Source organism: Pyxicephalus adspersus, chromosome 2 (genome assembly GCF_032062135.1).
Source record: "Pyxicephalus adspersus chromosome 2, UCB_Pads_2.0, whole genome shotgun sequence".
In the NCBI taxonomy this organism is placed as follows: Eukaryota; Metazoa; Chordata; class Amphibia; order Anura; family Pyxicephalidae; genus Pyxicephalus; species Pyxicephalus adspersus.
The window spans coordinates 77,000,329-77,022,413 of NC_092859.1; the positions used below are offsets into that span (position 1 = coordinate 77,000,329).

Sequence of the window (22,085 nt, forward strand, 5' to 3'; positions counted from 1 at the left end):
AGTATTTATTTCCTCCAGCAGTTATTTTTATGATTCCTGTGATTGCATTATCAAATATATACTCAGTCTGCAAGTGATGTTTAAACATAATCTATTGTATTACTTGTTAAGGTGTTATTAATAAATATATAATTATTACAGGTAGTCCCCGAGTTAATGACATCCTACATACGGACAACTCCTAGATACGATTCCTGCTCGCACCTGTGCAGGCTCTAGGGGGGATGGGAGCGACAAACATCTGTCCTAAATTGCATTTATTAAAATATATTTACCTGTTCCGACTTACATACAAATTCAACTTAAGAACAAACCTACAGTCCCTGTATTGTATATACCCAGGGGACTACCTGTATTTATATTTGTGTAAGAGTAGCATTGCCAAAAGTGATCTAACAGCTCCGCACAGAGGGAAGAATAAACATAAGGTTATTTGCTTGCAGTGCCACCGAATATAAACAGTTTTTATTACATAAGTCCTCCTGTGTCCATTTGATTAACCTTTCCCCTCATCACTCATCGCTCTCTCTGCTTACAGGATGTACCGCTGTACAGGACAGGAAGAGATATCTGCCTTATGGTTCTGTGGAGAGGGATGGGCTATTGCAGCCTCATAAGATAAGAGACACTTCCAGATGATTTGACCCATAGGTGTATACTGAAAACTGAAATGTCTACTGCCCAGTGGCTATAATTCATTTTGTGCAGCCTTTTCAAGCTGTACTGCAGCCAAGAACAAAGCATGCAGTTATATGTTTAAAGGAAAACTGTCATGAGAGAAATACAGATTCAGGTATTGTTGAATTAGTCAGTGGCTGACTTCTGATCCTCCTGGTTAAATATTTGAAGTCATTGATTAGGAACAATTATACAGCAAGGGAGTTCTGACTCGCTTGATCTTTATATATGTTTATTATCAGTGGCTCAAAGTATTGAAGTATAAGGATGGTGATGAGTGCTGGGCAGTTAGAACTTTCAGGAGAGCTCAGCAATAGCAGCCCCTTTGATTTTCTTATGATTGGTTAATTTTAGGGCAATAGGCAGAGAGAGGGGTTACGTAAGCAACCAAAGTCATGAAGAATTGTTTTATATGCCTAAAAATAACAATTGTTACGTTTATCAGTGCCCTGTGGATGGTTGTGGTAAGTAGGTGGATGCCCATAAAGCTCTTGATAGCAACAGTGGCTCAAAAGCTGTTTGATTAAGACATGATATGAATGCTTAGGCTATATGAGGGTTTATGCCTTTCCCAAATACGTTTTGAACTAGTCAGATCATTACGGGTATAGTGTTTATGGACACTTTTTAAAATATTGACCATTTTTATTGGAATATCTTTAGCTTAGCAGACAAGTATGCAGTTGAAAATACAGGTTGACATTCAAAAATCCGGCAACCTCCGGACCTGAGGAGTGTCAGATTTTTTAAAATTCTGGATTTTTTTGTTTTATACTTAACTCCACACACAGGCCAGCCTTCCTCTCGCAGCACGCGGCGGTCATCTGGCACAGTTCCGGGGAGCAGGCAGGGACGTCTCAACGTGTATTTAGTTTAGCAAGCAAAACCTAACAGCTGTTTCTGCAGAACAGCGCCATGAAAACCTTGTGGCCAAACAGTGTACTGCAGTCCCTGTATTGAAAATGCGATCTGAAATTCATGCCGGTAAACTGAAGGACTTGGATTATCGATAGCCAGATTTTCAATTGTCAACCTGTAATATATTGGCAGTATACAGTTCTATCTGCAAAATAACTTTTCGTCCAGTCTGCTCTGAGGCTTACACAGCTCTGCCAGACAGCAGACCAAACCAGAGACCCAATTTACCTGCAGCTATACAATACAGATTGCTCACTTCCCTGCCAACAGCCTGTGATTGGACAGTAAAGGAGCAGACCAATGCATCATTTCTCTGCCCTCTTCTCCTTTTAGCATGGTATTGTTAACATATTTGATTGCTGACCACCCCACTGGTTTTTGGAGGCTTTATAAGTACTTAAACAAGCTGCATTTACAAATACATTTTATTATGTTTATAGGAATATATACCTTGAATATTTGGGTATGTTTATATCTGGCTGCAGATCAACTTTGAAATTTGCTCAGAAATGTTCTGTTTTCTTTTTATACACAAACATGCAATATGTCTTATCAGTAAAATAAAGTCTGAAAAGTCTTTTCTTTGACGCAATATGAAAGACTTTTAGGAGGTTTTATTGCACTCTTGTTCTACAGGCCATACACCTAATGATAACAATAGTACATGACTGATACTTTTAACACCATATGTCACTACATCTAGAATTACTTGTGTGTGCTAAATGGTATGTATATTTTCTTAAAATAAAACATTACAGAATGACTATATGGAAAGACGAACCAGCAGGCGCATTGATGTAATCACATCATGTAAACAGAGTTCCGAGTTTAATCCCTTCCATCACTGTGACAGACGGGGAGAGCCAAGCTACAGAACATATGGTGACTTAAACTTTCAACAGGTCTAATGAGACTAGTTAAGAAGATGGTCAGCTTTCAGACAAAAAATGTGTTCATGCAAAATACCTGGAAAGAGAAATTTAGCAGATTTCACTATAAAAGGTGTGGTTGAGCTTTATGTATTGCTGCAATGTATTCATGTTACTTGGCTCCTTAAACTGAGCAGTAAACTCCAAATATTACTGAAGCATATATATTCTTCAAAAATATTTTTAGGACCTGACTATACTATTACATTAAAAAAGATTATTTAACTCTGGAATAAAGGTGATAACAAACTTGAAGCAGGAGAAGAAAAGGCAATAGCAGGCTTGCCAGGGCCGGTTTTACAGCAAAAATATCTGGGTTGCTGATTAAAAAATTATTTTCTGCTTGAGTTGTTTTTGGTGCAGGGGCGTCTAACCCCACTGGAGGGCTGAAAAATGCCCATGCTGACCCCCACGGGAGAGGCAATAAGCTTGATTCTTGTTAGGGCAAGACTAAAAATGAAGGCTCACTTCACAGAAACCACATCTACATGGGTGAGAGCAGTACTGGGAACAAGAGGTATTGATGAAACGTTACAATGTAAACATCCTCTAGTAAAGATATCAAATGGCTAAAGCCCGTTTTCTGCATTTCAAGAATATATAAATAGTTTATAATTAAATTACCAGAGCCTAGCCACAGTTTTAGTAAATATTTAATTTACTCATTATAACTGGTGCTCTTTAATCCATATTTCCTGCCTGGATATTTTACACAGCAATGGGAGATCAGACATAAAAAGAATGTCTTCCCTTGGGGGATTAGGAGCACAAAAAGCACAAGTATGGATGCCATAGTATGAAAAAAAAAAATTTTTTTACTACAATAAAATCTTTTCATTTACTACAACTTGGGCAATTAGAGCTCATTGACTATTATTTTATAGCATTACCAGCAAGAGTCTGCACCTGCTTTTTTTGGGTAAGTTGCAGTCACAACAAGACTAGAAGGATATGTTAATAATCTTTATCCATATGTCAACAACATCTTTGAACATTCTTGTTGAATACTTGTCCTAGAAAATACCATATTCCTGATCCGGAGTGCCTTCTAAGCTTACAAGAGCATCCAAGGCAACATCTGACCTTTGCTTTAAAGCCTTTGAATGCCATGTAGATAGCTCTCGTTACTGCTGAACCTGTGAGAATGTGCAACCATCCTGACCCGTTTTGATATGACTTCAACATTACAATGTACTATCTCCCCTGACCCCTGGGTAGCACTAATGTGTCTGACACCAGAATAGATTAACACATCATATTTGTAGTGCTGGAACTCTAGTTTAGCACCAACTGATCTTCCACTCCCAGCAGACAGGCATTAATGGCGTAATGAATGTATATGAATATGATCTTACAAACTGCTTGCAATGTACATGTTTTTGAAAATAAAATGTTTAATCATGGGAAGCAAACTTTTTGTTCAATAGTGAATGTAAATAACACCAGAGTAGTTCTGAGTTTAAAGGGTTGATAACAATAATTTTACAGTCAGTCCAAGTGGGTTAGTAAGTCCAATGTAGTATAAGATACAATGGTATAAAAGAATGGAGAGCCCTGAAACCTGCAAAGATATGAAGAAATCAATGCACACTAGCATAGTGTAGAAAACATGAAAATAATATTATCACTTACAAAAATGGCATGTGATTAAACTTCTACAAGTCACCAATTTCTCATCTCCACTGGCAGTGAAAATGGATGATGAAGATGCGGAATATCTTCACAAAATATGGAGCCATACAGTGATTAGTTATTAATATCTAGAGTTTTGTTATGAGGTGATTGGATCTGACTACAGGGTCCTTAGCACGTTTTTTGGAAGAATTAGTTTTATAAATGTTTTTTATTAACAAAATCTGGTGATTGTACCTGAATAAGGGGAGTGTGAAACACATTGCATTGCATTGCAATTCATTGAACTTTATATACATATGGCTCAACTTAACATTAATTGTACTTTGGAGATTGGTTCGTAGACTTATGTATATACTAATGTTGGTTGTGTATTGAATATGTATTATTTTGCTGAATGGTATTTTACTCACTTAACCCCATTCTTTAGGAAGTGCTGTATTATTAGTTTGTAATAAACACATCACAACTGTTTATTGTACCATTATAGATATTTATTTAACGGCTGAATGGGTGTTATAGACACCACTGGGAAAGTGATTTTTCCTTGTATGCCAGGTAATGTGTTAGCATAACTCTTCCAGGTATTCATTACCTTTACAAGAGACCTGATAGTACTAGTCTAATAACATACATGGTCACCATCTACATTCCAGACTGGACTGAAATACTGGACTGAAATACTGGTGTAGACATGGCACAATCACATAAATCCTTGTACATGTGATGTTTCTGGATCTTGGATTTCTGACTCAGATCATCTCCTAGTGCAGCTTTTGAATTGAGATAAAGTTATTATGTTGTAATCTGATTACTGTGAGGAGACAGAGAAAATGCTTTTTATTGCCTGCAGCAAACTGACAGCATCATGTCAGCCTTTGCAGTAATTTGTTCAGGGAGGTGTAGCTTTTTTAAAATTAAATATACCCTTACTCTATATTATGCCATGTAAAGAATTTATTTGTGCAGTTACTAAAAAAGTCCACTTCAACTTACAGCTTTATAGAATCCATGTTTGTTTTGCCATTTAGCTTTTATACTTGCAATTATTTCTGTTGTAAGGAACATCAGTATGAACATACAGTATGTAGTGGAGTGGTCCAGGAGTTCACAGATTACAAGGTAAGAGCTCATATGTTATAATTTCTGCACTTACCTGTATACAAGTATACATCTCGTACCAACTTCTGAACCCTGTGCATTCACATATGCCTTAATTCCTTGGTGCAGGGGTCACCAACCTTTCTGACAGCACCGCCTGGTCACATTGAATAAAATGTCGCTACGGCCCATAACAACTACACTGCTCTGCTATTCTCAATGGCACCAGTTTGTGGCCCGGGGGTTGGAGACCTCTGCCTTAGTTAATTCTATCACAATATTTTATATATCATGCATTTTTTTTTTTTTTTTTTGCCTAAAAGTGACAAAAACTCAAATACAAAAAAATAAATAAACGGTTCTCGTTTTACATTTTGAAACATTTCCACTAAAAATTGTCATTCCAATGTAAATAATTACACAAAGTATTAATAAATAATCACTAACTGACAATCCACTATAATTTCCCAACAATTCACACATGATTAAAAAAAAAATTACTAGATTTTCTCCTCTGTAAAAAGGTTCAGGAGTGATTCGGGTCACCTATACATTTCCATCCACAGAATTAAATAATGTATAAATTAGGTGACAGCTAGCTCTAATAATCAGGCAGCATTTAAAAAGCAAATCCAGACAAAACTTTTCTAATAAGGACACAAAGTGCAACACATTTCTTTTTCAATAACATAGTGAAGGATAAAAACCGTTGTCGTCTGCTGACAGTTACTCGCTTTGGGTGAAAACGGTAATAAAATAGTATAAGAATATTTAAGGATTTTCACAAGGCTATCCAACACTAAAATAAAGTTTTACCTGGAATTAGACTTTTAAAAAGATCCTTTACACATGGTCTCCAACCCAGGATCATAGTTTCCAGCTCAGTGGATCATTTCTTTACTACTGTCCTCTAATCTATATGTTTTGATTGGTGGCTGCTATTAACTTATGTACTTCTGATATCCCATCTAAAACATAGGGATCATTTTTGGGTAGGCAACAGATTAAACCATGAAATGGTTTTCTCACACAAAACAATGCCTAAAGATAATGTTCTTGTGCAGCAATCCCAGCTTCCCTTGCGTGTGTCAAGTTGATTTGGCCAGTATGGCCAATAAGGAGAAAGTAGAGAAGGAAGATGGCAGCGCCTTATGCTAGAATGCGAATAGGTGAGTCACTCAGATTTAGTTGGGCAGACCCTCCAGTAAGTACTAAGTAAGTCGCACCACATTTCCAGGGTAATGGCCTAAAAGCATGATCAAACCCTGTCCCCATCCACCTGGTCAATAGCCCCTGTATTCCTTGTATTTTCTGGCTACCATGTCTATAAATGCATGCCAGCAACATAGATGACAATAGAAACATAGTAAGCAGTTTGTCTTGGTTGTCATGTAGAACACCTGTTGAGCTACACCCAGGTCAAATTTTCCAGCTCTTCTGGGTAGGATCCTCTCCCCCTCCTGTGTTACATTCTGTATCTGTCTGTCATTTGCAATCCCTATTTAATGTAAAGAGCTGCATAATATGTTGGCACCATATAAATCCAGTTTATAATAATTCTTATTATTAATAATAATAATAATAATATTAATAAATAGTCTTATCACCAGGACAGTATGGTTAGGCTGTAAGATGCTAGCATAGGGACCTCAGAATGACACTGGCTTTGATGTTGGGTCTGGGATTTACCACCATATCAATAGATTTGCAGAACTAACAGTCTCTGGTTTATTAGAGATGTTATGTTTATCCACTGACTTTTTGTGCATTTTGAACCTAGGGTGCTTTTATATTTTCCTTTGTAGGCTTTAAGTGATTCCTGCATAGTGGCTTCTGCAGTATTCCCTTGACTTTGATAATATGCATGATAAGAAATATCAAAAGTCTTGTAGTGGAGATCAGTAACTAGCAGCAAGTTATACACTCATATTCTGATGTCAAATGTCTAGAAAAAAAAGCTGTACAGTATATTTTACAGGAATATTCCTAAGTGGACCAGAGTAAACAGAAAAGAAAATGACAAGCACAACAACAATTGACTTTGTCAGAAAATGTATTGCATGACATCTTTTGCCATTGTAACTTTTCCTATTATTTACATTTTAACAACTTTTCTATTTACATCTCTTCAAGTTAACATAGCACATGTTCATCAATTCCCATCACTGATCTACAGAGATTGGTCATTTAAATAAGATAAACTACCACCAAATATTTTACCATTATACATTGTAAAAGATCTGTAATGATATACCAAGACAGGGATAGGTTGTCAAATAAGCCCCAATTTAGCGGAGTCACATTTGCCCATGTCCAAAATAGTAAAGCAAAGCTAAAAAGTGATACCATTTATTGAAACCGGTTTAAAAAAAAATAGCTTTTTAGACAGGATTACCTGATCAGATATAGTATAATTGCCTGATAAATAAACCTAGTTGTATGAAAGGCTCACATGGTGCAAATCAAGATAAAATTGTCAGTAAAACAACATATCAGGGTATTTAAAGTTGATCTTTCAGTGTGGATGCAGGGAGCTACTGCTAAATAAAACAGCATTGTATAATATGGTTTATTTTTTTCAATTTTTACTACAAGGACAAAACCATTGAGTGGTTCTCTTTTCCTTCTAAACAATGACAAACAACCAGCTGTTGATGATACATACCTACTAAACAATTGTGTGCGTTTACCTTATATTCTTATACTTAGTCTTATGCTTGGTACCACGTTTATTAGTCGTCATGAGACAAGCATGGAGGCTGTCATTATTAGCCTCCTTCTAAAAATGCTGGTTCCTTGCCTGTTTTCAGTTTCTATCACAGACTAGCAGCAAGCATGTTCCAGGTCAATGACTCAGAATGTATTGAAACCAAGGTATCCCACCACCAGGCATCTAGCAGCTTAGGAGAGAACAGTAATGAAAGCTCATATATTTTTCCCAATCCAGGTTTCTCATTTTAAACCAAGGTTCATCACCTTCATTCATTAATATTATGATATGATATTCAGATACTCCAAAAATGCCGAATTGCTTCGTAAATATTAGTGGATTCTGAGAGGGAAAAACTAAACATTTGCTTACACCCAGAACAAAGCACTAGGACAAAACAGGAATGATCTGTACATAGGCACTTGACTGGTTATTTACACATAGAAATACATTCATAAGTCACACAATTCTGATATCCATTTTAGAAGATTGCAATAAGTAGTTAATGTATTTGAAAACACAAAAATACAGTCTAAAAAAAAGGAGTGCTGGAAGAAATATTAAAATACGTAACCGAAAGTAGGGTTCAATTCGCCCACATCGAGGTGACATTTGCACGTCAAATAAATCTGTTGTCATTTCACAATCCTTTGGTTTGAAACGTCAGATATAACAGTGTGTTACATGTGACCTACAGCTGTTCATATCCTCACATTATCGTCTGCTGGCACCAGTACGTGCATTCATACACATCCATGCCTGAATTTGCAGGATGAACCTCCCATGACATAATACTTAAGTGAAAAAACCTGATCGCAGCCAGAATACTTATTACTGGAGTCATCAATCACAATTTAGGTGGATTTCTCATCTGATATAAGATTCTGATATTTCTCTGTCCTTCATTTGAGGTAGTTGTCAAAAATCTGTAATGTTTCACACTTTACTCCGTTCTGTGGTCACTTCAGTCTGCATTCTCTTCCGGGGAAAAATCTTTCTTTTTAGCGCAATCAACTAAAAATAAATCAAAATATATTACATTAATAATATTTCATCATTAAAATGTATGTAAACTACTCTTTACATCCTTCTCGAGTGTTACAAAATATTATTAGAAGCATTTATTTGTGCAGTAAGTGCAAGAATCCCCCAAAACATCCTCATCCTGTGGGAAAACCAGTAAACGTTTACATTTCTGAGCGCACTGCATAGTGTAATATGTACAGTGATGAGCTGCATTCTAACACCATACACCAGTGTTTTTTGACCGTTTTAACCTGGGGGAACCCTTGAAATATCCACAACACAGTACATTAGTGTGGTAGTCAGTAGGAAGAATGCCTTTTGGATTGTTGGCCAAGGTCAACAATGTCATCCTTAGAAATAGCCAAAAAAGATCACTGATATCAGTTAAACTGACCTGAGAGGCACAAATTGCTTAAGGAACCCCTAGCAACCTCTGGAAGAACCCTGGTTGAGAAACATGCCATGCACTCTATGAGAAGCAAAAGATATTTGAAAAGTACATGCAAACAGCATGCAGCAAAACACTGATCAAAGAACCAAAACACATAATGCAGGTAAATGAATGTATCAAATATTTTCAGTGTAATTGTTTCATTAAATATAATATAAACATGATATATTGCCACAGTGATAAGGTTATCTGTTTAATGAATCACTGTAAGAATGTAGCATTTGTAATTAGAACAAAGTAAAAACTTACCTGTTCAGCAAAAAAGGAGATTACTGTAAAACAAATCAAGGCGGCCAGTACACTATGTGTCCAGAACTTTAGTTTGTCTCTGTAACTTCTCCTAAAACAACAGATTTTGTTAATATTTCTTATAAAACGGTAATAAATAAATCCACATATGTATTATGGGAAAACTGCACAACCACAGCAATTCCAAGCACAAAATGTATAAAAATCAATGAGCAACATTTACCTTGAAGTACCTAAAGCCTATTTTGTTGGATACAGTGATTCAGAGTTTAAACAACTGTTAGATTTTTATTCCTGTTAGGAAAATTCACTATACAAGGTATATGTCCTGGTGACTGAAAGCAAGGGAAAAGATTTTAAGCTGTCAGCAGGACAGACAACATTTTCCATTGGGGTCAAACTGAGGGGGAAATTTCCCTAAGGACAAAAAACTAACGGAGGTCTATTCTGTTCTCCATTTAAAATGAAAACAAGTTTGTTATTCAGTACTTTAAGTTCTCTTTAAACCCCTACTGCAAGTTTCTAGAGACAACTCCATGAAGTTAGTGGAAATGTATTTTCTGATGCTTGTGTTGTGCAAGTTCCTCTCTAAACTTCCCCTATTGTTACATTTTAAACAACAGCTACCAGAAACTTCTTAGTTCCGACTTTTTCTTTTTATCTCCTCCTTTCTATATGGTAAAGTCAGCAAAAAGCCCTCGATGGTTATGTCTGGAAACTGTCCCTGGCATCTCAAGTAGTTCACAGATCACCAGGTTGCAGACAAAAATGTCTACAAAATATAAACTCCAAGAGGTTTGCAGCTTTAAAGGCTGAATTTTAAAGGTCAGGAAAATAGAGAAAGCACACTATATTTACTATTACTCAGAGCCTATAATCTATCATTGAAGTATATCCTCTGCTCTGCCAAGAGTTCAGAAGGATAAACACACAAGTACATCATAGATAACGGCTTTCTCTGAGTACACTTTGAACACAGAAAGCTTTCTGTCGCCCTGGAAGCAGAGCTGCACAAATCCGTATGGATCACAGCCAGTACCTACATTTTAGGAGTATATTTTACTGTTGGCAGTGGTGCAAAATATTCCTAGGCATACTGTGGGCAGATTTAGTTTAGACAAATGCCCCTGCCCAGAACCAAAGCTTTAAAACCTTTTTCAATATGAAAAAGGCAGAAGGCATTGGGCATTTTTTTTAAATGAAGGATGTGCAATATAATACAATAGCTCAACAGTACAATCCAGTGATTAGTATGTAAGGTGACATGCATAATTTGACAATTAAAAAGGCTGCCGTGTACATTGGCAACGTGCTTGATGTTTATATTGCAGTGCCCCCACTGGCTGGTGGTTATCAGTGGTGACTGAGCCCCTGACAATCATCAGCCAATGTTAACACAGATCGTTATAAACCTTTACAAAACATTTATTTTGTTTAAAAGGACCCAAACATTGGAAGTTTGGGTCAAAGATGCAATTTACCTGAATTCAAAACAGCAAAACTACTTACCACTCCTGCAGTTCATGCATGTGCAGAAAACGGTTACGGTATTCTCTTGGCAGCTCAAACTGAGAGGGCATCGGAAACATAGATTCATAGAAATCTCTTAAGACTGCTTTAACCGTTTGTGCATCCTTGTGATTATGGTTAATATTGTCATTCAGGCATATGAACTTCCTAGGAAGGAATATTAACTTCTTAATATAATTCCAGGTCTGATAGAAAGCACCTACTCCTGTTGAAGTTAAACTTGCGTAACAGTTTTTGGGCTCTGCACCCTGACAGTTTAAAAACTATATGTGGTTTATACTTTTTTTTGTGATGTGCAGGATTCTTTAATTGCTGGTAGTACTTGTTATTCCAAATTGCAAACAGAGGAGTAGAACAACAAGCCTCAGGGTGGAGGCAAAGGTGCATTTGACTTAGTTTATGCAAAAATTGTGAGTGGCAGTCTATCAGGGAATGCTGAAAAAGCACACTGGATTGATATTTTTTTTTTGTGAAGATCAGGATAAGGTTTGGAGAAGAAAACAGTGTCTGGGATTAGAACACAATATGAGATTCACAATATTTCTTTATATTGGACTTGAAGTGTCATTAAGACTGGGTGTACACAGACTGTTTTTAAAATGCATATAAATGCTCTTACTGCGTTTATATGCATTTTTACAAGTGTTTTAAAGCCTCTAAATAGGGAGACAGACTATATTGTGAAAGTTATTTTATGTATACGATTGGTAATTAACTGTACTGATCTTTTTTTTTTTTTTTAAAGGTTATCCCACTATAAAAGGATGATTCCGACGACTGCACTGATGACATTAGCACAGCCGAGGGACTCCTGACCTCTGTACTAAAACCCCAGTGGGTGAGGCAGCAGAGATCTGGGGGTCCCCTTAAAAAAGGTGCTTCCAGATTTCAAAGTCCTGCTAAAAACATTTGTAAAAGCCTCCATTGTTTTCAATAAAAGCTTTCATAAGAAGTGTTAAAACACATATAAATGCTCCATTGACCTCAATGGGGGCTTTTATTGAGGTTTTTAGGCATTTAGGTGTTTATATGTGTTTTCAAATGTATTAAATTTTTAAAAAGCAGCAAGGAGCGTTATCTTAAACGCCCAAAGACATGGTTTAAGGAAAAGGCCTGGTATAGATTAGCTCATTGGAATTTCAAACATGGGCTTTTAAACGCTTGGTGTAAACTCTGGGGAAACAGTCCGTGTAGACTAAGCCTAAGGAAAGAGCAAGGCCTATTCTTTGTACAATGCACATATTGAATGTAAATTGGCCATTACTGACAATTGACAGGAGTTAACGGTTTACACCATTAAAGTGGACCTTTAAATCTGCAAATAAAAAATGCAATCAGGTAAGATTTTTTTTATTGCAGAAGGGGTGGCAATGTCCCTTCTGCAATAAAACATACCTGCCTGTTCACATACATGGGTGTTACATACTCCCAGCTTGGCGAATCAAAGATCAGAACCCGAAAGAAAAATGGATGAAGATGGCAGTGCTGTGATAAAATGAAGACAGATGAGTGTATTAAAAAAATTGTGACCAGGCAGGAAATGTTATTTTAATACAGAAGGGAGGCAATGGAAAAGACCTGTCTGGTTGTAATTTTTTTAGTCAAAAGTTCTAGTTCTGCTTTAAAGCAACACATGCCTCTTCCTACATCAAGGCATATTGTCCTACATTCAAGTGTATTGTTTTGAATCCCATTCATTTGAAATTGTGCTGTCAACACACTTCAATGCATATAACAAAAAAGGTTCTGTGCAATGTATTGTGTAGAGTACAAGAATAGTATGAATAAGCCCTACATAGAAAATATATTTGGAAAGGCAAATGATTATGGTTGTGATTTTACCTGGGGTTTTTTCTAATGTCATCTAACTGGCCAACCACATGGGAAACATTAGTACGAATCATCTTGAATGCTATGTCTTCTTCTCCCATAATTTCAAATCTAGGAAGGAAAAGTAAAAAGCATTATTTGTAATAAAGTTGTGAAAAAAAAGTCAAACACATTTGTATAAATTATTGGTGCATAATTGGTTAGACTAGACTTACCTGTATTTATTCTTATCTTTGTAAGCTTTCCGGATCAAATCAGTTACAGGTTTACAATTAGTTACCAGCTGCTTGGAGACAGGTGGCTGTAATACAGGGGGACAAATAAGCATACAATCAATATAATAATGGTCATGATGTTATATACAAGAGCTTTAACATAGTGCACATGGCTGTAAAGTAGACAACAGCAATAACTGATAAATTAGGTTTTAGCATTTTAGAGTGGACACAGTTACATAAATGTATGTATCTAAATCTACTTCCAAATGAAAGCCCACGCTGCCCTGATATAAATATGAAAAATACATTGCATTAGACTGAAAATGCAGCACTGGGATACAAGGAAATTGTGAAGGAGGGCTCAGGAACTTAAATGGTTAACAAACAAAAAATATACAATAATTGTCACAAAAATCAGACTTTACCATATTTGGATCATAATAAGATTCCTGAGTTGCCGGGGTAATATTATCCTCAGTATTATTAAACTGTACAGTTTTGGAGCAGTTGATAAGCATATGTTCTAATCCAGTCAGATCCTGAGAGGAAAAATAATGAACAATATTTTCAGTAAAGAGATTGATTGCTTTAGATGTTGAAATGTTCATGTTTATTGCTTATAGATAAATAACCCTAAAATATCTTAGCTTATTCTGTACAAATGATTTTAGTGTTATTTTTATGTCTCAGGTCTCAAACTTAGATGTGGAATACTTTTTTAATTTTAGTTTGTATTTGCAGCTCAGGAACTCAGAACTACTAAAAGCAGCAGATCAGCTTAAGAGGCTGACAATTAGAATTTTCAGTCATTTTTAGCAGCATATGCATTTATTTATATTAGTAGTAGTAGTAGCAATAAACAGTATTTATATAGCGCAAACATATTACACATACATTAAATAGTGATCTCAGCACTTGTTTTGTTTACAAAAAAGTTAAAAAAAAATTAAGGAAGGCTTCAATGTATCCTTAAAATGACACCTTTTATACCCCAGAAGGTGTCAAGAAAACACCACTCCATAGATGATTGACATTTCACAGTATATTGTAAGTATTTTGTTTAAATAGAGCTTTGAAGTCTTTATATGTAGGGCATATTCAAGAAAAGTGAGAAACCCCTCCATCACAACATTTGGAAAAACTTAAAACTACTCTACATACTGAAAGGTTGTACAGTAAATCACTTGCTGGGTTCATCTATGAAATGTGCGCATAAAAAACATCATGTCCATGCTTTTACAGCAATATCTTTATTGTCGTACCTGTAAACTCAATGGTAACTGATTTATTCTTGTAGCCAGTGTCCGAATCTCCCTGTCAGACAGCACTCCTGAACCATCAGTGTCAACTTCATGGAATATCTGGGAGATATTTAGAGGCTGAATGGCACTCATCAGATAGTAAAAAAAGGAAAAAGCAAACTGCATATCTTCCGAATGACGCACTTTATGGGCAGATGTCTTGTCAAATTCTGCTGGAAACCTGCACAGATAATAGTATCAAAACCCATGACACAACAAAGAGCATTCAGCATACCTAAATAAAGCCAATGCCCTTCAAGATTTTATTTTCATGTATTATGGTTATGTAGCACTACACGTTCAAATGAAATGTACATGCAAATGGATACAGGAACATGCAAATAGATACTGAAAGATTAAAGCGTACCTAAACTCAGACATTTCACTTTACATAAAAGGTAAGCACCCCCCTAATTCCTGCCTAGGCCACCAAGAATGAATGGGAGTACAAAGCCCCTGGCATACCTACGTCAGGCATCCCGGGAGGAGCAGAAGGAGCCTTTGCGTGGGAAAAAAAATATGCCGATCTCACTGCGCATGCGTGAGATCGGCAAGTTTTTTTTTCTATCCTACGTCACCCGATCTTGTGCCTGGGTCGGGTGATGTAGGAGGAAGAACCAGAAAGAAGAGAAGATGGCGGCACCCAGTGCGCCAGCTTGCGGATAGATCCCGGGACGACGCAGGACCCGATGAAGAGACCTCTGGATGGATCCGACTGCCCTGCGGGATTGATGGTAAGTGAATTTTTTTTTAGGCACTTTTGGGTTTATTGATTTGTTAACTACAGCATACACATGGTACTTTGCACCTGCATTTGTTTAAATAACAATTTTGTCAAAGTAATTATTCTGTTTAATACAAAGACCACTACATAACATTTTCTCTGGTATTATTTTTTACAAAAACAAAGGGTGTGGAGTCCCCAGGATTTATCTAAACTATCCCATTTAGGAGCACAGCAAAGCAAACCTTTATCAATAAACTTTAAAATCCCCTGGCAAATGAAAAATAATACTATCTAGAAACACTGCCATCTTGCCAGCATAAGGAAGTCCTTTTTTGACACCTTAATTTGAATTTTACAACATTTTTTATAAGTTTATACACGATCCTGGATTCCCGTAGGTCTTGATCAATATATATATATATATATATACACATACAGATGCATCTCAATGAATTAGAATATCATTGAAAGTAATTTATTTTAGTAATTCAAAAAGTGAAACTCATATTATATAGTTTTATTACACACAGAGTGATATCTTTCAAGTGTGTATTTCTTTTCATTTTGATGATTATGGCCTACAGGTAATGAAAACCCAAAATATATTCAAATATTCAATTTCAATATAATGAAATATTCAATATTTCAGAAAATAAAAAATTTTGTGAAAAAAATCAATATGGTAGACTCATGGCCCCTGATTCATCAAGCAGAATCGGATGATCGCTCGCGCATTCGTATTCGCCTCATTATTATGAAGGCAGGAATCCGGCTGGCAGTGAGGAGGAGAATTTACGCGCACACTCGAGTCCGGACCGCGGTAAACCGCGATCGCTGGCCGCGCGTACTTTCACGCTTCCAGCGAGCGCGGATTTTATTGATGAATCAGGGGCATGGTGTCTCATACCACTCGGCTAATAACCACAAAACACCTGCAAAAGTGTCCTGTGCCTTTAAATTGGTCTTCCAGTCTGGTTCAGTGGGCCACACAATCATGGAGAAGACTACTGATTTGATATTTGTCCAGAAGTCATAATTGACACCCTCCACAAGGAAGGGAAGTCACAAAATGTCATTGCTAAAGATGCTGGCTGTTCACAGAGTGCTGTATATGCACATATAATGCAGAAAAAATGTGGGAGAAAAAGTTGCACAAACAGGCATAACTGCAGCCTTGAGAGGGTTGTGACTGTAACTGGAGTCAGTGATTCAAGAATCACCAGTCAACGCCAGAAGCGTCTTATCTCAGCTGTGAAGAAAATGGACTGGACTGTTCTCAGAGTGGTCCAAAGTGCTCTTTTCAGATGAAAGTAAATTTTGCAATTAATTAAGGTCCCAGAGTCTGGAGGAAGAGTGGACAGGCACAGAATCCAAGTTGGTTTAGGCCCAGTGTGATGTTTCCACCGTCAGTGAGGATTTGGGGAGCCATGTCATCTGCTGGTGTTGGTCCACTCTGTTTTATCAAGTCCAAAAACAATTCAGGCATCTATCAGGAAATTTTAGAGCATTTCTCTGCAGAGAAGATGATTTCATTTTCCAGCAGGACTTGGCACCTGCCCACACTGCCTATACCAGGTTTAATGACCATGGTATCATTGATTGGCCAGCAAACTCATCTGACATAAACCCCATAGAGAATCTATGAGGTATTGACAAGAAGAAGATGAGACACACCAGAACGAAAAATGCAGATGAGCTGAAGGCCACTATCAAAGCATTCTGGGCTTCCATAACACCTCAGCAGTGTTACACTGATCATCTGCATGCTACATTAATGCAGTAATTCAACCAAAAGCAGCCCTGACCAAGTATTGAGTGCCTACTTGGACATACTTTTCTGTAGGCCAAATTTTATGTTAAAATTATTTTTAATGGTCTTCTGTTATATTCTAACTTGTCATCTGTGCATGTGACATAAATTACACTTTTGATGTTTTAATGGTCTTCTGTTATATTCTAACTTGTCATCTGTGCATGTGACATAAATTACACTTTTGATGATATTCCAATTTATTGAGATATATATATATATATATATATATATACACACACATACATACACACACACGCACACGCATACACAAACACACCAATACACATATACATGCACTGCATATACAGTTATATATACACACACATTTTAGTTACATGGTCTAATGTTAAAAATAATTTGCAGCTACACAGTATACTGAACGCTATACAGTGTTCAGTAAGAGTACAGTACATTGCCCACAATTCATTTACTTTACACTATTCTGTAACCAGAGGGTTGTATTTTAAACATATTAATTGTGGTACTTAGAACCCTGGCTACAACTTTGAAAGGAAAAAAAAACTGTCAAGGAAGAGGAGGGAACACTTCATCAGAGCCAAGCACCTGGTGAAAAGTATACTTACAAATCCTGAAGTTCTTGCATAACGATACGGTCAATCATGTGTGGCATGTGAGCAGGAACTTTCCGAGACGTGAAGCCAAATTTACCATTAAGGAGTTTATTCACATAGCGGAGAGAATCAGCAAAAGTGTCTTGAAGTCTCCTGCCAATTTTCCTACTATTGGTGATATAAGAAAGTTCACTAAGTAGCGCATCTTTCTCCTGAAAAAACAGAATGATTAATAGATGAGGTTTATGTGGTTGTCAGACTGAAAATTTTTTATCACAGGAGCATTCTGGTTACCTTACAAAAACAACTAAAGAAAGATTGAAGTACCAGGGTAAATCAATGAATGCGGTAGACAACAGAGAAATTACTCCCTTGTTAACAGGAAGAATAAAAAAAAATTCATTATGTATGTGACAGTAAATTCCGACATATTTTGGGGGACAAAAAAGATCCCCTTCCCCAGGGCTATGTTTGGAATGAAATAAAGATCAAGATCTGGTCCATTTGTTAAATGTTCAAACACACAGGGATGGTGCGTTGCTAAGTGTCCTATATGTACTGTAGTTCAACAGCGCAGTCCAGAAGAAGCAAAAAAAGCAGAGGAACAATAGATGTCCATGAACTTTTATTATTCTGTCATGTACACAAGCTTTAATATTATTTTCATCAGTAATTACAAAACTTAGAAAGATTTTATGTTTTTATATTAACTTTAATGAATACATGCTTCTTATTTTCTTCTGACTTGATGTTGTAGGAACAATTAGTAATGTTTAAAAAGTGTACACCTAACAGGGTTACTACTTAGCCACAACAATTATTACACTTTTTTTATTGAATTCCTCCTGTAAAGCAGTGCACTTCCTTAGTATGTAACTTTGGATAGTTCTGTTCTCCTTGCCAGAGGCTCTGATGTGAGGAGATAAAGCCCTGCCTTTACAAACATGGTCACCTGCACACAAAGACACAATGGAGAACATGGCAGGGTTACCCAGTAATTTGGAATAACTGAGTGATTAGGCACAGTCTTTACAGTTTAATTCCTCTTTTGCATGACAGCTGAAAGTATCAGAAGATGTACAGGGTAAGGGATTTCTCTCTGTTAAGAATTAAATTCGTTTGTGCCAAACCCCAGGGTATCATAAAAATATGAAGCAATATAAACAGAAAAGAATCTTTAAAATACCATTTGAATAATTATATTAATATTACACAAATGTATTACTTACATCTAAGAGGTCCTTAAAATATTTTGCTCTTTCCCAAGGTAAGAAACCTTCATAAGGAGGCTGATAGTTAAGAAGTTTTCTTCCTTGAACAAAGCTGTCTTCCTTAGATTTTTCCTTGTTTACTTCTTCAGGCAATTTGGAAACTTTAAAGTCCAGCACACTGAACTTAAGCTGGGATTCCCTTCTGGAGACATTTTTTCCATTTTCACGCCCCGGTTCACTTGATTTAAATGAAAATTTCTGGGAAGCAACCTTATCTTCTGGTGCTATTTTGGTTTTGGATAAAAGTGCTAAATTAGTCCCCTGTTTAGTGACATTTAAAGTTTCCCCTCTTTGTGGCTTGGTGTTACTAAAGGGTTTAAGCAAAGCCATTTTTGACATGTTGTACCCTTTCCACGTGATATCGCCCTTACTAAGCTTGAGGTCTAGATTATGTAGGGCCTGTTGTACACTGCTTGGAAGGGTTGATACATTCACATATGGTATATGGATTTCTGCATCTTGCTTGTCAGCTGGTTTTCGCTTCTTGAGCTTTGGGAACCGGTCTTCCTCAGGAATGCCCTCAAACAGTATTTCTGCATCTGGGGTAGGTGTAGTGCTTACTAAATCCCTCTTCCCTTGGAGTGATGGGGTAATGTTACGTTTTTGTTCTTCGTTTGTGTCCACATTTAGGAAGACCTGCATTTTAAACTCTTTGTCATTTACATCATGAAAGGTGAGATTAAAATTAATTACAGTGGCATTCATTCCAGGATACATGATCAGATGAACAGTTTTCCACTTGTTAGCAATAGAAGCATGGCGAATAATTGGGTTTTCACTATAGCTGCCCTCCACTGCTTTTTTAGCTATGTCAGCAAAGCTGAAGTAGGGCAAATTTTCACCTTTAGGAACAACATAATGGGTCTGGTTACGGAGCAAATTTATCTTGTATAACTCTCCAAAGTGATCTGAAAATAAAGCAAACATGTTCATTTATTTGCATTAGCAATAAAGATATTGTACAAGTCAAACAATTATATAAAAACAAGCACTTCCACATAACTTCAGAATTTTCTTTCCTTTCAAACACATGCAAAGCCAGTTCCTATTGGTATACTCAGGTATGCAAATATTCTGGGCACTCCTCAGATTCTTTGGTAAGGAGCCTCAACAAACCCTCTCCCACATTTCTCTATTGGCCCATAGGAGACCCATGCTACACCAATATGCAGGTATATGGATTACCCAAGTTTACATATATTTGTGCTTTATTAACTTAAAGGTTTCTTTTTAGGAATAGTTTACATGACCTCTAATGAGGAATTGGTAATGTGATTAGTTTTATACGTATCCTAAAATTCAAATGCTAGTGGTTAATTAGTGGCTCATCTCTTCAGAGGAGGCCCATGTCACTGTACGTCCTATGTTTGCAAAAATCTCACAAGCACAAATGTCAGAAACCACTTACAGAATAGCCTAAAGCCTATACATTTATATGTATAATTGTATGACATACCACAGTAGGGTTATGAAAATTACAGTTAACAGAACTCCTGTAACTACACAAACCCCTTTTTACCTTGTCCACAATCACCGGCATCAAATCCACAGTTAAGCACATTGCAGGCTTGGTCACAAAACTTGTCAGCAAGCCATGAATTAGCACAGCCTTGGTTACAATAAGAAACACCAGTTATTCCCACTCCAGGCTGCCAGGCTTGTCCATTAAGAAGACCTCCACCAGCAAGGGCCGGGGCAAAACGCCCAGCTGCTGCGTTACCTACCAGAATAGAAAGAAAAACAAATGATATAATCTTAAAACAACAAAATATATATATATATATATATATATATATATATATATATATCTCAAATGTCATGCTGTAATCTTCAAAAGAGATTTAGAAAGCTAAAGCCCATTACAAGTCTTACCAAGGCAATCACCGCCATCCCAGTCACATGCAGAGTTATTGCAAGCTTTATCACAGTACCCATCTTTAATCCAAGATCCTGGACATCCTTCTGCACAGTTAGGAACTGGCCAAGTTAAATAAACCTTTTTGAAAAAATAAATAAATGTATTACTAAGCATCTGTTTAAATTACAGTCAACTTTCTTCAGAGATCTTTGAGTTTGTTATATAAGTCATATTATCTAACTTTTAAGAAATACAATCATATCTGGTACAGTTTCTCCTGGATTCATTTAGAAACTTGAGAAATATACAGTGTATAATGCAAACCATATACAGGCAGACGTTACTTTTTCTTTTTATGTTAGATGTATGTACTATACCTAAAAGTATGTAATACAGGATCTTTTTTAATGAATAATAATTTAAAGGATTTTTATGTCCTCGTACAACACAGTTGTTGGTAATTCTTAGGCTGATTATACAACAATACATTTTTACACAGATACCCTTTAAAAAGAATTTGTCTATCACTTACCTTTTGGCCCTTTGAATGGCTATAAAAATCATCAGGCCATACATAAGTCCCAAACATGACATCATCATTCATATATATGAATTTCTGAGAAAGTCCAGGAATTCGATGAATGTGGCTTTCAATAGCAGGGGAGCTAAAGGTAGGTAAATGGCTAGTGTTCAAAAATATTTCCTAGGAAAAGAAAACAAAGAAGAAGACACTGTTAGTGATAATATAAAAGTTTTAGCCAAGAGTCATAGATTACAAAGTAATCAACAATGTAAAAAACTGCAACATTTTGTTACCATTAACAGTTTCCCTAAAGCTGAATAGTGGGCATTGCTACATAGGTAAAAGCTCTTTTAATTATGGAATCAGGGTTACTGACAGCTGATAATTGTTCCCAGAAAAGTGAGATCATTTGTCTGTGCATGTACAGTACTTGATGGAGACCTGTGAGAAATTCCAGACTAAAGTACACAAGAGGACATTGCAAAGCGTTTCGGGTGTCTGTTCACGATGAGACTGCATGGATATGGAATACAGTACATGAATACTGTACATTACCAGGGCTGTTGTGAATAGGGCAAAATGCTAGAGAGGATAAAGATTCCAGCCTGAAAATACTTTTCATACTTTCTACAGTGAGAAATTGAATTTCTCTTTTTAGAAGTTAGTTATTACATGGTGCTATATTACAATACTATAACATATCAATAAAAAACAGGGAGACATTTGAGCCTTCCTTACGTAGTAACCA

The 22,085-nt window shown here is 36.5% G+C and overlaps 1 protein-coding gene and 1 long non-coding RNA gene across 3 annotated transcripts in view; one reads left to right on the forward strand and one right to left on the reverse strand.

The window, feature by feature from the left end:
- Nucleotides 1–7,293: 7,293 nt before the first annotated feature.
- Nucleotides 7,294–22,085, reverse strand: part of GNPTAB (N-acetylglucosamine-1-phosphate transferase subunits alpha and beta) — a gene marked incomplete in the record, with an annotated part of 41,025 nt that continues 26,233 nt past the window's right edge. Inside the window, 13 exon segments of one of the 2 annotated variants that reach the window (XM_072401133.1) lie at nucleotides 7,294–8,982; nucleotides 9,389–9,463; nucleotides 9,695–9,785; nucleotides 11,204–11,371; nucleotides 13,067–13,165; nucleotides 13,270–13,355; nucleotides 13,698–13,811; nucleotides 14,535–14,754; nucleotides 17,698–17,897; nucleotides 18,915–19,864; nucleotides 20,476–20,676; nucleotides 20,829–20,952; nucleotides 21,347–21,517. In XM_072401133.1, coding sequence (XP_072257234.1) covers nucleotides 9,407–9,463; nucleotides 9,695–9,785; nucleotides 11,204–11,371; nucleotides 13,067–13,165; nucleotides 13,270–13,355; nucleotides 13,698–13,811; nucleotides 14,535–14,754; nucleotides 17,698–17,897; nucleotides 18,915–19,864; nucleotides 20,476–20,676; nucleotides 20,829–20,952; nucleotides 21,347–21,517 — 2,481 coding nt within the window. 2 annotated transcript variants of the gene reach the window in all.
- Nucleotides 15,187–22,085, forward strand: part of LOC140323776 (uncharacterized) — a 29,336-nt gene continuing 22,437 nt past the window's right edge. Inside the window, exon 1 of the long non-coding RNA XR_011919431.1 lies at nucleotides 15,187–15,307. This is a non-coding gene — a long non-coding RNA (uncharacterized lncRNA). The remainder of the gene's footprint in view (nucleotides 15,308–22,085) is intronic.